Source organism: Danaus plexippus (genome assembly GCF_018135715.1).
Source record: "Danaus plexippus chromosome 13 unlocalized genomic scaffold, MEX_DaPlex mxdp_15, whole genome shotgun sequence".
NCBI lineage: Eukaryota > Metazoa > Arthropoda > Insecta > Lepidoptera > Nymphalidae > Danaus > Danaus plexippus.
The window spans coordinates 638,989-654,073 of record NW_026869849.1 but is presented as its reverse complement, the minus strand read 5'-3'; the positions used below and the strand labels follow the sequence as shown (position 1 = coordinate 654,073).

Below are 15,085 nucleotides of genomic sequence, written 5' to 3'. Positions count from 1 at the left end.
GAAAGAGGAAATAACCATAGACAAACTAAAAATAATTAGGTAAATTACTAAAAAAAAAGACATATTGATCGCCACATCGATTTAAACCATAGATCATTGATAAACGTATTTTGTCTATTGATCTCAGCTGTCAGTGACATTTCGTCTTTTATAGAGTCAAAACGTAAATTAAATAAAATTCGTGTTGAAATGTGATATATAATAATTAGCTAAGTTTGTATCGTGCTTATGTAATTGCAAACAACGTTATCATCGTTTAAATTCAACGCGTGTGCCAACTAGTGACAATTGAAGGAGGATAAATACATTGTTTTTTTTGTGATATGTAACAGTACACGATGGTCCCGAATTCGCAACTGCAAGATAAATATAACAAAAGTATGACGCAGATCAATACGATCGCTTTTTGTCGATTTCGGAGATATTAACGATTGTTTTATTTTTCAGTTAGAAAAAATTTCTGCTTTTACTTGGATATTCAAAATCCTGCATTGTCTCGGTCAATATCCCGAAGATTACAAGACATGGGTTTGGTGAGTAAAGTTATATTTTTGCCGCCAAAACTTTTCCACTCGTAACATTATTAGTAAAATGTTTTACCTTAGCTTTGTGGTTATGTATAACAATAATGGAGCCAAGTTCTTAACACTATTTATACCAATGAATATCGAATTGCTAACGTTCATATGTAACATAGTCGTATTATAAACGTTCCATTCTTTGTTTTTCGTAAGTTTGTGCATTTGTATTCAAATTATTACAATTGAGTCAACTTATTTAAATATTATTATTATTAGCAATTTAACAGATTGAAATCGCCCCCTTTTTTAATATTTAGACCGTTGAGTGAATAACATAAGTATAATAAAATACTGAAACTTCCAAAAAACAGTGAAAAGGAATGTAATAATCGTAACGTCCAATGGGAGGCCATCCCCCTTCCACACCGCAGTGGCGCCGCCAGCGTCCTAAACACGAACTATAGCTTAATATCTCCATCTTGTATGACAGATTTGTGTTTGTTGTTGCTATTTCGATTTTATTTAGTTAATTAGTAGGAATAACTGTAAAAAGTATATTATTCTTTGTATAAAATTATTGTAAATGTGGTGCATATTTAATATATTTAAAATATTAAGTGTAAGTTGTGATTCGACGAAATTGTAATAGTGACGAAGTGCCCGTCTCTGTGACTAGTATATAGTTACTTATTTTTGTGATAAGCGCCGTGCGTGGTCCTCGCGGACGGCTTTTGTGTGAGTATATACTCTGCCTGACAGTTTTACATCCAGGTTGATACATTGATCAAGTCAGAATTGTTTAGAAAACAGTTTAAAAGTGTTGTTGAATTGGCCTGTTAGGCGCGTAGCTTCCTTCGATTTTAGGTCATCTTTTGTGTGCCTGCGTTAGAGCCGCCGTCTGAACGCAAAATGCATGATGCCGAGGCCGCGCGCCGCGCTCTATCAAGCTGCGTTGCAATACATCCATTTAAAAGCAGTTTGAAATGTAGTTTTCTTTAGCCTACGCGTGTGTATGCTTAATTTTTGACAGTTGATATTTCCTAAGTATCGTCACGGAGATGTCATTCTTAAGAAACGTATATTAGGGATGAAATTGGTTTGAATGTATCGGGGTGTTATTTTTTTGCGCGGGACGGTTGGCGCGATTCTACGTAGGGCGCGGGCTTGTTCCGCCGGCGTCAAATTGCCGACTGTATTTCAAAGAAAATTAGAACGGTAGCTTTACGTACGTTATACCAATGACACGCGTTAGTTCTCACACTAGCAGAAATCCGTATTCGACGAAACACATGTACGATTATACACATCATCAGCGTTTTCTATATTTTTTGCTATGGTCATTGCAAAACTCTGTCCCAGGTCATATTCCATTTGCTGACTCTCACAACATACTTACGTATAATATTCTAATGAACTAGTGTTATTTTAAAATTGTTTACAGTGACAGTTCTAATTAGAGTTGCCACATTAATAATTATAAATATAAAAATATGAATTTATATTTACCTATGGCAATTGTTCTACAAGAAATATGTAAGTTTTTAAAAGCAAAATTTCCTGTTCAAAGTTTACATTATATATATAAATAATAAGTTAACAATAAGTCAAGATTATTATTCTATTAAATTATATTTATACATATTTTTATGACATTTAAGTAAATATTTTTTTTTACATTCCAAACTTTAAGCCTTAAATGATTTTAAATAATGGAAATTCCTTTTAATAACTCAGACCTGGGTGAATAATAATATTGATGTAGATTATTTGATATTTGTATTAAAGTTTTATTTTTCTTGTCCCAGCGTGAAGAAGTGTTCCTGACATCTCGTGTTACGCACGTAGTGTGTGCAGAGAAGGCGCGATGCGCGCGTGAGGGTCGCTCCCGCGCCGATGCCATGCTGCAGCGCCTGCGGGCTCGGACCACACACACATACGTTCAACTCACTGTGCAGAAAGTATGTCGGATATTACCAGATCTATATTAACACCATACCACACATTAAATCTATTTATTTATTACATATATGTTTAAGTTGCATGTAATGCTTGGTGACATTATTTTTATCTATTATGTATTTAATTGCTAATATTTCTTCCTTAACATATCTTTATATCCTTATTGCATATTTATTAATCTTTCAGGCTATAAGTCTATTGGATAAACTGTATGACACATTCTTCACGGCACCACATAAAGCGCATGTCAACCTCTTCAGTAAACATTTTATCAAGATTGAATTTTTGGACAAGTATGGAAATATGTTTTGAAATTTAAGTTTAGAAAACACTCCGGATTTGGTTTATAGATCTTTATTATTTATTTACAGACTATGGAGGCCAGTTTTCAAGGAGTTTGATGAATGGCCACTTATATCACTAGAACCTGATCCACCAAAGGAGAAGATAGTTAAAAAAGAATCTCCGGAACAGCAAGTAAACGCAATTCCATCCAATAACAACACCATATCAAAGTCAGTAATATTAATATTATATGAATAATGTTTGTTTGCTAAAAGATATTTTAATTTAATCAATCTCTTTATTCTAGAATGACAAGAAAGAGTCGGCCTCGCATCAAAGAAAAGGAAGATAAGGAACAGAAGGGAGGCTACTGTGAGATGTGTAACACTGATTACATCGACGCGGCACTTCATCGGCGCTCCCCACATCATCTGGCCTTTGTCAGAGATCATACAAACTTCCTGGCATTAGATACTCTCATTACTTCAGGAGCTGATGTCAGTACATTCTTAGACAAAGCGACCCCAGTCAATGGAGAGCGAAGATCACTTCGTAAAATATGTAATGGTGATACGGAACCAAAAGGAAAGAGATCAAAACTCTCCCAATCCCCAGACCTTAACGGTCACGCTAGTCCAAGACGTAATGGAGGTTTGGAAGATGAAAGAAAACACAACACCAGATGTAGTAAACGGACGAGCGATTCCCGAACTTCTGAAGATCGTCAGTATTATAAGGTGGTCGGTGTGAGCACAAAACTGCGCTCGAGTGGTGGATTTGTGAAGAAAAAAGAATCTCCACCTACTTGTAACGGAGCTAAACCACTCGTTGTTAAGTTTCGCAAAGTAAGACGTTCAGAGTTATCGGTGCTGAGTGACGAAGCAGAGCAGTTCATGTTTCCCAAGCGTGCTAGCTCAACTAGCTCATCGTCTTCCGAAGATGAGGAGCCTGTAGAGCTTCCTTTATCTAGGAGAAGAACGCCTCCACAGCCCCCACCGCTTCTTGAACGTCAGCGCCTTGCTAGACCAATTGCGCTTAAAGAAGAATCCTCAGAAGAAGACAGTTGGCCTGAAGATAAGAGAAGACGTAAAAGACGAGGGCCATCTGTTGTTAAACGGGGACGAAAGTCTGTGGCAAAAGCTTCTGTAGCGGAGCCTCTGGTGAAAGTCCCTGAATGTCCTCCAGAAAAAATAGAAGAATCACCAAAGCCAGAAGTTAGTCCTTTAAGAGAAGAACCCTCAGAGAAATGCTTAAAGTGGGAGGACGGCAGACTTAAGTATACACCAGCTGTTGAACAGTTAGAATTTGCATTTGAATCAGTTCCTCAGAGTGAACCCTGGTTTGAAACTTTTAAGCGGCAAGATCAGGATAAACTAGTGACGAAAAATGTGCCACAGTATTTTGGTTAGTATATTATTCCTAATCATTAGTTTCTCATGACGTTAGTCGGACTCTTTAATAAAAACAATTTAATTCATTTCAGAATTGTACTCTAAGTCACCAAAGTTACCATATGAAATCAGTCAGTTACCACCATTAAAACCAAATTGCTGTCCACTGAGTGATCTCGTCAAACGGGAAGAAAAACCTGGTCCTTCGCGATCTTATGGTACAAGAGGGATGAAAAAGCAGAAAATAAGAAAACGGACAGCAGCTCTCATCGCACTGGAAGGTCACTCTAGGAAATCACCCAGGGAACATGCATCTACCTTAGCTATACTAGGATCTGCAGGATTACTACACAGACGGAAACATAATGAAGATACAAAATCAACAGCATCCGAAGAAACAGTCAGTGACACTCATAGTAACACTAAGGTCGAGTCAGTATTATCTGAAACCCAGGAAGCTTCTGAAAGACTGCAGCAATTCTTGTCTGAAGTATTTGAAGAACCTACAGACTACGATATCTATGACCAATTAATGGGAGATGAAACATCTGTCATAGCTTCAAAAAACATACCTGATGTGTCAAGTTTAGTTTCAGAGTGTGAAGGTTGTGACATTATTAGGAAAGAAATCTCTCAAGGGAGCTCGGGACGTTTACGAGGAAGAAGGGGGAAATTCAAAAAGAAGAACAAAACAGGTTGGCCGAGTAAGAGAAAGCAGACAAAGAAAGACCCAAGAACCAACAGTGTGGAGCAAGAACCGAAGGAAGGAAGTAGCAGGGAGAGGTCTTCAGCAGAGTCACCCGACGATGACACATCCCAGGATACAATCAGTGAAGAAGATCGGACATTAGAAGACACAGACAGAGATAAGACCTTGGTAGAGGATAAGTTAAAATTGGATGAGATTCAACAACATGAATCTCCCAAGAAAGACATAGATAAAACACTATCTGAAAAAATAAAAGATATTGTTGACACATTGGAAGCCGATGATGAGGAAAAGGAACCTGTCAAAGAACAATTACAGTTAGATTTAAAAGTGGTAGTTCAGGATAAGATTAATGAAAAGTCTACAAAATGTGGCAGTGAGAAAGATAAAGAAGTCAACTCTTCAATGTCTGACGATGATAAAGATGATAAGGCTAAGAAGAGGAAGAAGACGCTGCAAAGCTTACTCCTCCAGCCCATAGTGCGTGTGGCGCGCGTCGATCCCACTATAGGACGGCGGCTACGATCAGCTGCAAGACCTAGATGTAGTCGCTACAGATAACGGCTAGCCACCTAAAGGGCAGTGACTAAACCAGTGTTTGGCCAACGGTTGCACATACTCTCGTCTTCCTCCAGATGCAGATCTGTGTTTCTGATGGAAGCATTTTTATAAAATGTTTTCCTACCACTAATCTACTCTTAGGTTTTAAGTTTTGAAGCACTTAGTGATTCCTCAATAAAGCCGTGTAATGCAATAGTCTATATCGACCAGCCTATCTGTGTAGTACAATTCAAGAGATGTAACATTATGCCAGTTAAGATTCCCACTTCACTTCAAACAGATGTATTATTATTCCATGTTATTTATTTAATATATTATAACTTATTTTATGTATTTCTTTGGATAGTTTAGTATTGCCAGTCGTTTATGTGATGGCTTGATTTGATCAAAATTTATGTAAAATAGCGTTTCATTTAGTTATCGGAGGCTTATTTGTTGTTTTGGGATTGCAATCCCTTCCTTGTATATTTCTTTTAATTGTGAATAGTTTCAGTTGTTATATATTGTGCACCAATTTGTTAGTTAAAGATGCACAACACGTCTCCATAATAGTAAATAACATAGTGTAAATATCCGACACATTCAAAGTATTTTGTTAAACTAGCAGGAGTGTAGGAAAACGTGAAAGATTTAAAGATTGAGCTTAGTATGTACATAAATGGATGTTTTTCATATGCTTAAACATTTCTTTTTCATTGGATGACAACTGTTCAATGTCAAGATTCATCAGTAAAAGTTGTATAAAATAAAATGTCATTATACATTATACTGTTTCATTGGTCACTCTAAAAGTTACTAGCAAATAGAGATATATTTAAACGATGATAACGTGAGCAACTAGGTTGCAAGTTCAGATAAAAACCTTAACTTGTTGTTGACCAAAATAATAAAAAAAAATCAGTAGAAACCTTCAGTTTTAAACAAAGTTACAGTTTGGAACATTTATTGTGGCGAATAGGTTACATTGCCATAAATAAAAAGCAATCCATCTATTCTAACAAGCATGATGTAATCAATAAAACAATGTACACTTTTCACATCCCCTTCAGATGTGTAGATGTTTGTTCATACTTAATGAAATAGAATTAAATCACAAACTACAAAGAGAATCGCAAACATCTTAGACCAATTGTTGGGAACTGTCTATTTACTAATGATTTGGAGTACATTTGGTCTAAGATCACTGAGATTAAGTAACTAGTGTTTCAATGATAAATGTCTTCCTTGTCAGCGATATACTGGACAATGTCTTTGGGTCTAACCAGTCTCTCGGCATCTCCATCGGGGATTTCAAACCCAAATTCGTCTTCCATTGCCATAATGACTTCCACATGGTCGAGTGAATCTAGACCCAAGTCGGTCATAAAATGAGACTCCAATGAGAGCTGAAAGACAAACATATAATATGAATATTAAATCAATCAATGATTAATTTTATCGTACTTGACTACTTCAACATTTCTTCAATAAACATTAATATACCAAAAAGCTGAGTGATTATAAAAGTTGAAGAGCTACCTTTTCAGGGTTAATTTTGTCATAAAGTTGAAGAACAAGAATAACCCTACTTCTAATAAGATCGAGCGTTAGCGGAGGACCACCGCTGTAGTTACGGACAGTGATTTTCTGATTCTGAAACAAAATTAAAAAAATAATTTTTATGTACCTGACATGATACGAGCTTGTCGTAAGCCCTGCAAACTTTGATCACTCGGTCCTCGATCTCCTGCTGCGTTATCTTACGTTCGGGTCCCGTGGCGAACTGCACTTTACGATGAAATTGTACCTAAACAATTGTATCTCTATACTTCGTTATGCAATATCGTGAATAGGTTATGTTATTGACCATATTTTAAGCCGAATAATTTTCACCCGTAATGCGCTAGGGAGATATCGAAGTGCAGGGTAGTCGATGTTCACATTATCTTGTATCGTGGATAAGAAAGAGGGAGATTATGATAGAAAACTGTCTTACCCCATTTTTATTGTCGAGAATGTTTTGTGTCCTAGCGAAAGCTTTAACTGTATAGAATTTTTGCCGAAGGGCTACGGTGGATAGTCTGCATACTATCGGTGTTTTATACGTTGTGGATTTTCGTAATAATCCATTAAAAGCACTTCGAACGAGATTTGCAGCAGCCATTTTTCCGCTTAAGATATACCATAGACCGTGGTAAAAACTGAACTGTCAGGAAAATTCTTTTCTGCCACTTCGCTATTCATAAAGTACGATCAATACATAATCACTTTGTTTCTCTAATTTAAATGAAAGTTTAATTTAAATGATTATTTTTCTTTATGTTTTAAGCCAATAGATAATTAAAATCAGTATTATAAAAAAGGTATAGGTTCTTTCAATTAAATTATAAAATTTCCAACCACATCAACAAATTTAAGCTGACTCTGACAAGCGACAGTTGTCATATTGTCATTTTCATTTTGTTATGTGGACGTATGTTGGATATGAATTTATTGTTTTCAAAAACTATTAATTAAAAAAATGGGTAACGCAGACACGAAATTAAATTTTCGTAAAGCCGTAGTTCAATTAACATCGAAGTCTCAAGTTGGTATTTTATTTTCCACCTACGCTCAATTTTATACTGCCACTGTTTTTATCGATTGAATTTATTTAATGTAGCCTATCGATGCAGCAGATGAGGGTTTTTGGGATCAATTCTGGTCAGAGAGCGTGACAAACGTTCAAGATGTCTTCGCTTTGGTTCCGGGAGCAGAAATTCGCGCCTTGCGTGAAGAGTCTCCTAACAATTTGGCTACCCTAGTTTATAAAGCTGTTGAAAAATTAGTAAAAATTGTTGATAGTAGCTGTAGAACGCAGCGTGAACAACAGACTGGTGAGTAATAGATAAATCAAGAATGAACATATTTGTATTACATATTTTACATCTGATTCATAAATATTAATGTAAATTACTGTAAAGAAATGTTTTTCTTTAAATATCTATCCTTATTGTTGTTTAGTTTATTTTTAGTATAATAAGACTTAAATCTTAATTATGGATAATTTTAATATTTACATAAATTACATAATTAAGTTTACTACACCATGCAGTTGAATATTTAAATTATTTCTGCCATATTGATATTGTAATTATAGAACTGCAATTCTTTATTAAGAAAATTATTATCATGCATTACACTAATTTTGAATCTTAGTGATCCTTAAAATGGCACAATTGAGACACTCATAAGTCTTGCAATATTTGTCATTACTTACAGCCGTTAAAATATAATTCTCTGATCAGATACCAATATCATTATTTCTATAATTGACAGCTTTAAACTGTGCTCGTCTGTTAACTCGCTTGTTACCGCACATGTTGGAGGAGCCTGAGTGGCACGGTTTCTTTTGGTCCCAACTGCCAGCTTCCGGAGAGAACGAGTCCATCCCTCTCGCTCAGTCACTGATCAATGCCATTTGCGTAAGATCTTAATTCTGGTTGTGATAATAATTATGCTGTATACATTTCAATATAATAATTGTTTATTTATCACAGGACCTCCTCTTCTGCCCTGACTTCACAGTCGTCAGCACCAAACGAGTGGGACCAGTAAGCGCTGATGAACATAAGCACTTCAAAATAAAAATTTTCTTCTATAATTATTGCAATGTCTGTCAGGAACGAGCTGAAGAGTTATCCTCACTGGACAGCTGCGAGTACATCTGGGCGGGGGGAGTCGGGTTCGCTCGCAGTCCGCCGCGGACCGCGCAGCATGAGGCGGCTCGTGCTGAACTCTTGAGACTTCTGTTGACATGCTTCAGTGAAACAATATACAAACCGGCCAACCAGGCCGCTGCACATCACAACAAGTGGATTGCGTAAATATTCGAGTCGTGTCTTGTATAGTCCACTAACTTATGTTCACGGTATGAGTCCCTTAAACAATTAATAACTGTCTCGTGATGTTCTGAGTTTTTATTCCTTCTAATGCTGTGGGTTCCGGCCCCCGGGTGACTAATTTCGGTGATAAACCAGTTGACAGGAAGTCTGCCACTAATACATCCACAGGTACCTAACAAGCCCAGAGAACAGACACGCCCTGCCCCTCTTCACCTCTCTCCTGAATACGGTTTGCTCGTATGATCCCGTCGGCCTCGGGTTGCCTTACAACCATCTGCTGTTCGCTGACACTTTGGAACCCTTGGTGGAGGTACATGTGTAGAGCGGAGAGGGGTTCACATACGATTTGGCTTCACTGCACTATGTTACATGTAACACAGTGAGTGCGTCTCCATTCGCAGGTGGCCCTGCAAGTGCTGATAGTGACCTTGGATCATGACACCAGTAACGTGGTGAACGAGGATTCAGACGAGGTAATTCTTTTTTAACGTCCAGCGAGTACATAGTCTATCCATGGCTCAGACATCGATGTTCGTTTCCCAGAGGTTGCCCGACAATTTGTTCATCAATTATTTGTCCCGCATCCATCGCGACGAGGACTTCCAGTTCGCCCTGCGAGGGGTCACCAGGCTCCTGAACAATCCCCTCCAGCAGACCTACCTACCCAACTCCAATAAGAAGGTGGCGCTGCATCAGGAGCTGCTGGTGCTGTTTTGGAAGATGTGCGACTACAATAAGGTAGAATGTTATAGTTTCAGTGCATGTTTTTTTGATATAACAAAGATTAATCAAACGGCTGGAGGTCAAAGTTTCGATCACTCGATGAAGATCCCGGTGACTTGACAGGATTTTCGGATGTTGGTTTCTGTAGTAACCTGAACCGGTGAGGTTTGTTGTTGCCGAAGGAGGTATGAGACCAGGAGACGATTGTTCGTACGTCCTCTGACTCTTCAGGATAGTATAACTCCTAGCCGTCTGCTAGCCGTCCTAGCCGTCTGATTGCGAAGTTTTTCTTTGATGTCTATATGCCGTCAGCTGCCCAGGCCACGGCGTACACCAGTAACTAACTCGTACCCAATCACTACATAAGGTAACACATGTTTCTTTGTCTTTATAGAAGTTCATGTACTACGTGCTAAAGAGCAGCGACGTGCTGGAGGTGCTGGTGCCCATCCTCTACCACCTCAACGACTCCAGAGCTGATCAGTGTGAGTATCGCAGGTTCAACCGACCAGCGCGATAGATAATGTTCAAACTTATATAATGATAAGGTTTCCTCGTGAGTTACTTACACTACACTTAATGGCGCTCTAGTCCTTCTCGTTTACATTAATCTATGGCAGTCTGAATTCAATAGAGTGAATAGGTGTTTCGGTAGTCTCCAAGTGCGAGTCGGTCGAGGCCTTGGCTAGGCCGTGGAGGGTTTCATATTTAGTCGGGAAAAAATATATTTTTATATTATTGGTGCCTTTGTAGATATACATTTAGTTGCATTCTTTAGTATCTATTTACGTAACGGCAACAGAAATATGTTATTTGTGAAAACTTTAAATGTCTATTACATACTGTTTACGAGATATAGCGTGGGTGACGGACTGTTACAAGACTTAGTGACGAGTTCCTGCTTCGCCCCGCGACCCGGTCGACCGAAGCGGAAGTGTGAATATATATGCATGTATTTGTGTGCGCCAGCTCGGGTGGGTCTGATGCACATCGGCGTGTTCATCCTGCTGCTGCTCTCGGGCGAGCGGAACTTCGGCGTCCGCCTGAACAAGCCGTACACGGCGACCGTGCCCATGGACATCCCGGTGTTCACGGGCACGCACGCCGACCTGCTGGTGGTGGTGTTCCACAAGATCATCACCACCGGCCACCAGAGGCTGCAGCCGCTGTTCGACTGTCTGCTCACCATACTCGTCAACGGTTAGTACCAACACCGCTCTGTTTGAAGCGAGGTGGTCACCATGACGTTACCAAATCCCATCACACTCTCAGCAATAACGACTATACGGTTCATGGCAATGGATCTTGGTATAATCAGACGCGTCACCTTATTACTGCTTAGGAGCCGACAGAAGGAAGGCAGTCGCTCAATAGACTTGTCTATAACTTAATGAAATCGAATTCTAAAAGCTTCGAAGCATTTTATTACACTTGATGTTAAAGCGTGCGTGTAGACTTAGATCATGATTCTCCGCGCGTGTCCCCAGTGTCTCCGTACCTGAAGACGCTGTCGATGGTGTCGTCCAGCAAGCTGCTGCACCTGCTGGAGGCGTTCAGTACTCCGTGGTTCCTGTTCTCGAGACCTCACCATCATCACCTCGTGTTCTTCCTCCTCGAGATGTTCAACAACATGATACAGTACCAATTTGACGGTCACTATATACAACATGCCATAATGAATGAATAAGCACTTAAATTGAAATAAATTATTACTTGTGACGTCGAATGTAGTTCACATTTTTTTATATGAAATTAAAACTAAACACACACGCGCACGCACACACACACACACACAGAGAGACACACACACACGCAGACAGACAGACAGACACACACACACACACACAGACAGACACACACACACACAGACAGACACACACACACACACACACACACACACACACACACACACACACACACACACACACACACACACACACACACACACACACGCACGCACGCACACACACACACACACACACACACACACACACACACACACACACACACACACACACACACACACACACACACACACACAGACACATTTATGAATAAAAAAGTGTGTAGTGCAGACTCGTGGCAATCACAGCGATTATTCCTTCATCAGCACCCTGTAACGTCCGGGCTTCAGGACCCGTGTGTATGTGTTGTGATAGCCTTCCTCCTCACGTCTGTCGTGCTCCAGGTAACTCCAACCTGGTGTACACGATAATCCGCAAGCGCTCCGTGTTCCACTCGCTGGCCAATCTGCCTCACGAGCACGCCGCCATCGCTCGCTCGCTGGCCGCCGCCAAAGCCCGGGGCTCCACCGCCGGACACAAGGCGCTGCCCAGGTCGGTTAATACTAGGAATATATATTACTTGATATACTAGAGACGCGAAACAATATAAGTACTCATAAAGACAAGACCTCCGGACAAACAAAATGTGACCATTAAGTATGTGTACGTATTTAAGACGGTTACTTTATTGAATTTTATCAGTTTTTAAAGAAAATTATGTTTTCCGGAGTACGGCCTGAAGCACAAATACTCCCTTTTGTTATATTGTATTATGTTTTCAGGACACGAAGTGCGGAGTCTGTGTCGGAGGCGGCCATGGAGGGCTCCCGGCCAGCGCAGCCCGCGGAACCCGGAACACTCAACGCCACTTTACCAGATACACCCGGTAACAGACAGACACACACACGCACACATACAGACAGATAAAGTTATTATAAAGCTCGTCTGTTCCAGCCATAGCGACGATGACGGAGCGAGAGTCAGCTCACCCGCCGCTGACGAGACGCTCGGGAGGAGACGGAGAAGACGCTCACACTACGGTCAGTGACACACACTCACACACACACACACACGCGCTCGCGCACACAACAACGAGCCAAGACACCAGCAACCATCTCCAGCCAGGAACATCCACACTCAGAACATTGACCTCGTCATAACCAAACAGTTTCTTCTCGGCTCCCACCTGACCCTGATGGTCCTTCGTTGTAACTTTCCCGTAAATGTTATTTTATTCCTTTAAATGAAACTCGCGAAAATCTTACATCTCATTATTTTATTCCTTTCGAAATTTTCATCTTAGTTCCATTAACTCAGAGAACTCAAAGAGTACGTTTCATCCAGAAGGAGAGTCCGTGCGAGTCCGAGGCGGGCGCCGGCGAGGGCGACGGCGAGTGGCGGCCCACCGGCGAGTGGGTCTCCAGCTGGCGCACGCGGCTGCCGCTGCAGACCATCATGAGACTGCTGCAGGTGCTGGTGCCGCAGGTCGAGAAGATCTGCATCGACAAGTGAGTACACGCACGGGGAATGTGACCGCAACCAGATCAACGAGCCCGTGGACACGCGTGGGCTGGACGCGGGGTGGACGCACATCCGCATGAAACCAAGGTCTATTGCAACTAATTCCCTGGAGTCGCGCGTCGGCTCGGTCGGTGAAGCGGTTCCAATGTGATGAGTCCGGAGTCCTGTCATTTTCGTTTCATAGCGTTCACTTCAGTTCTATACAGAACCAATGTTTAGATTTAAATATATCGTTTGAATCCCAGAGGTCTGACGGACGAGTCCGAGATCCTCCGCTTCCTGCAGCACGGCACGCTGGTGGGTCTGCTGCCGGTGCCGCATCCCATACTCATCAGGAAGTACCAGGCCAACGCCGGGACCGCCGCCTGGTTCAGGACATACATGTGGGGAGTTATATACATACGGTGAATATCATTATTGACATAAACACGCTCGGCGCAGTTAGAGATTATCAAGTCGACTCTCCTTAAACTGGTCGGAGTTCAAAGCAAATTATATCGATTAAAGATTTGAACTCCAGTTTCTGCAGACCGACTGAATGTGAGCGTTACAACTCTCTCTCTCTCAAAGTCGGCTCTTTAAAAAAAGTATCATTTCAGAGAATCGTCGCCGAACATTTTTATTCGAATATAAACAGCTTCAATGTGATGTTATGACAGTCCACACAAACATTCCCTCACCATGCATGATTTCGTCTGTGCCAGGAACGTGGACCCGCCCATATGGTACGACACGGACGTCAAGCTGTTCGAGATCCAGCGGGTGTGAGCCGCGGACCACTGCCTGTCACACACCCTGAGCCCGCCGCGCACACGCCTGCGCCCCGACTCCTGGGTTCCCGGCTCCGAACCAGTGAGACGTATAGTAATGTTTACGTTGCAGTGATTATCTTCAGTCGTAGTATTCTTAGTTCAGTCCGTGGCGCGGGAGGTTCGCTCGCCGCGTTTTCGCGGATCTTTTGATGTATACGTAATTAATTTTATTATAATCAAAGCGTTTGTTAATTTTTAATATTCTAAATGTCGTTATTATTTTGTGACTTCGTTTCGACGCAACGTATCTTATGATGGAATACGCTTTATGTATTTGCTTTCGGAAAACTAAATCTCTTTATCTATGAAGAATCTGAGATTATATGAGATGACCTCGACCGGACCTTATAATTTCTTATGTGAAAACATGCCTTTATATCGCATTCCAATTTTCTAAATCATTGTGAATTTACCAAAAAAAAAAAAAAAATATGTTAGCCTTTCGTATCGTGATAAGTGCACTGTCTCCGCAGCAACACATAGTTAGTATAAATCTATTTATTTTTTACTACGTAACCTTAATATTGTAATAGATGTACTTAATGTTATCGAGTTGAAATAAACGATGTGGTGAGCGTGTCTTGTTTTTGTCAGCCGACCCAGCCGCGGCGCGCGCAGTATTGTATTGTAGTACGATGCTAAGGAGTAAAATACATTAATTACATGTAGTTAGCGGATTCCTTCTTTCCTCTTTGTTTCGACCACATATGCATGTTACTGTGACACCCATACACCCATAGTCTCCGTCTGGACGCGTTCATAACGAATTAATAGATACGAGTCCAGCTTTAAAAATAATATATATATATTGTATTATATATGAAAATTATTATATTTAAACACTCGTTCACATTATGTGATAGAAACGACGAGCTGAATATTAAATCAGCTATAAGGGTAATATATACTAATATTTTCTTTATTTAATTTCGTCTTATTTGTTTTTTTCTATAAAG

The 15,085-nt window shown here is 40.4% G+C and overlaps 3 protein-coding genes across 9 annotated transcripts; 2 read left to right on the top strand and 1 right to left on the bottom strand.

The window, feature by feature from the left end:
• Positions 1-139: 139 nt before the first annotated feature.
• On the top strand, positions 140-6,190 carry LOC116770009 (uncharacterized). Of its 4 annotated transcripts, XM_032661326.2 has the most exons (7): positions 140-378; positions 448-533; positions 2,327-2,479; positions 2,667-2,773; positions 2,852-2,995; positions 3,073-4,169; positions 4,249-6,190. In XM_032661326.2, exons 1-7 carry the CDS (start codon positions 339-341, stop codon positions 5,424-5,426), a joined length of 2,805 nt encoding a protein of 934 aa, XP_032517217.2. In that variant the 5' UTR covers positions 140-338; the 3' UTR covers positions 5,427-6,190. The 4 variants fall into 4 exon arrangements, with proteins under 4 accessions (XP_032517217.2, XP_061383940.1, XP_032517219.2 ...); XM_032661328.2 differs by lacking the exons at positions 140-378; positions 448-533 and adding an exon at positions 1,012-1,256; XM_061527956.1 differs by lacking the exons at positions 140-378; positions 2,667-2,773.
• A 162-nt stretch (positions 6,191-6,352) lies between these two features.
• On the bottom strand, positions 6,353-7,624 carry LOC116769947 (acyl carrier protein, mitochondrial). Of its 2 annotated transcripts, none has more exons than XM_032661178.2 (3): positions 7,402-7,624; positions 7,093-7,212; positions 6,353-6,811 (listed from the first exon to the last, which is right to left on the bottom strand). In XM_032661178.2, exons 1-3 carry the CDS (start codon positions 7,567-7,569, stop codon positions 6,632-6,634), a joined length of 468 nt encoding a protein of 155 aa, XP_032517069.1. In that variant the 5' UTR covers positions 7,570-7,624; the 3' UTR covers positions 6,353-6,631. The 2 variants fall into 2 exon arrangements, with proteins under 2 accessions (XP_032517069.1, XP_061383944.1); XM_061527960.1 differs by lacking the exon at positions 7,093-7,212 and adding an exon at positions 6,945-7,058 and having other exon boundaries at positions 7,402-7,622.
• A 210-nt stretch (positions 7,625-7,834) lies between these two features.
• Positions 7,835-14,704, top strand: LOC116770035 (protein HID1). 3 transcript variants are annotated; one of them, XM_061527958.1, is made up of 17 exons: positions 7,835-7,992; positions 8,068-8,281; positions 8,724-8,869; positions 8,945-8,998; positions 9,068-9,267; positions 9,458-9,599; positions 9,691-9,762; positions 9,833-10,027; positions 10,407-10,497; positions 10,982-11,212; positions 11,500-11,664; positions 12,201-12,348; positions 12,579-12,682; positions 12,751-12,836; positions 13,144-13,304; positions 13,563-13,721; positions 14,022-14,704. In XM_061527958.1, exons 1-17 carry the CDS (start codon positions 7,927-7,929, stop codon positions 14,083-14,085), a joined length of 2,298 nt encoding a protein of 765 aa, XP_061383942.1. In that variant the 5' UTR covers positions 7,835-7,926; the 3' UTR covers positions 14,086-14,704. The 3 variants fall into 3 exon arrangements, with proteins under 3 accessions (XP_061383942.1, XP_061383941.1, XP_061383943.1); XM_061527957.1 differs by having other exon boundaries at positions 13,141-13,304; XM_061527959.1 differs by having other exon boundaries at positions 7,872-7,992; positions 8,081-8,281; positions 13,141-13,304.
• The last annotated feature ends 381 nt before the right edge of the window (positions 14,705-15,085 follow it).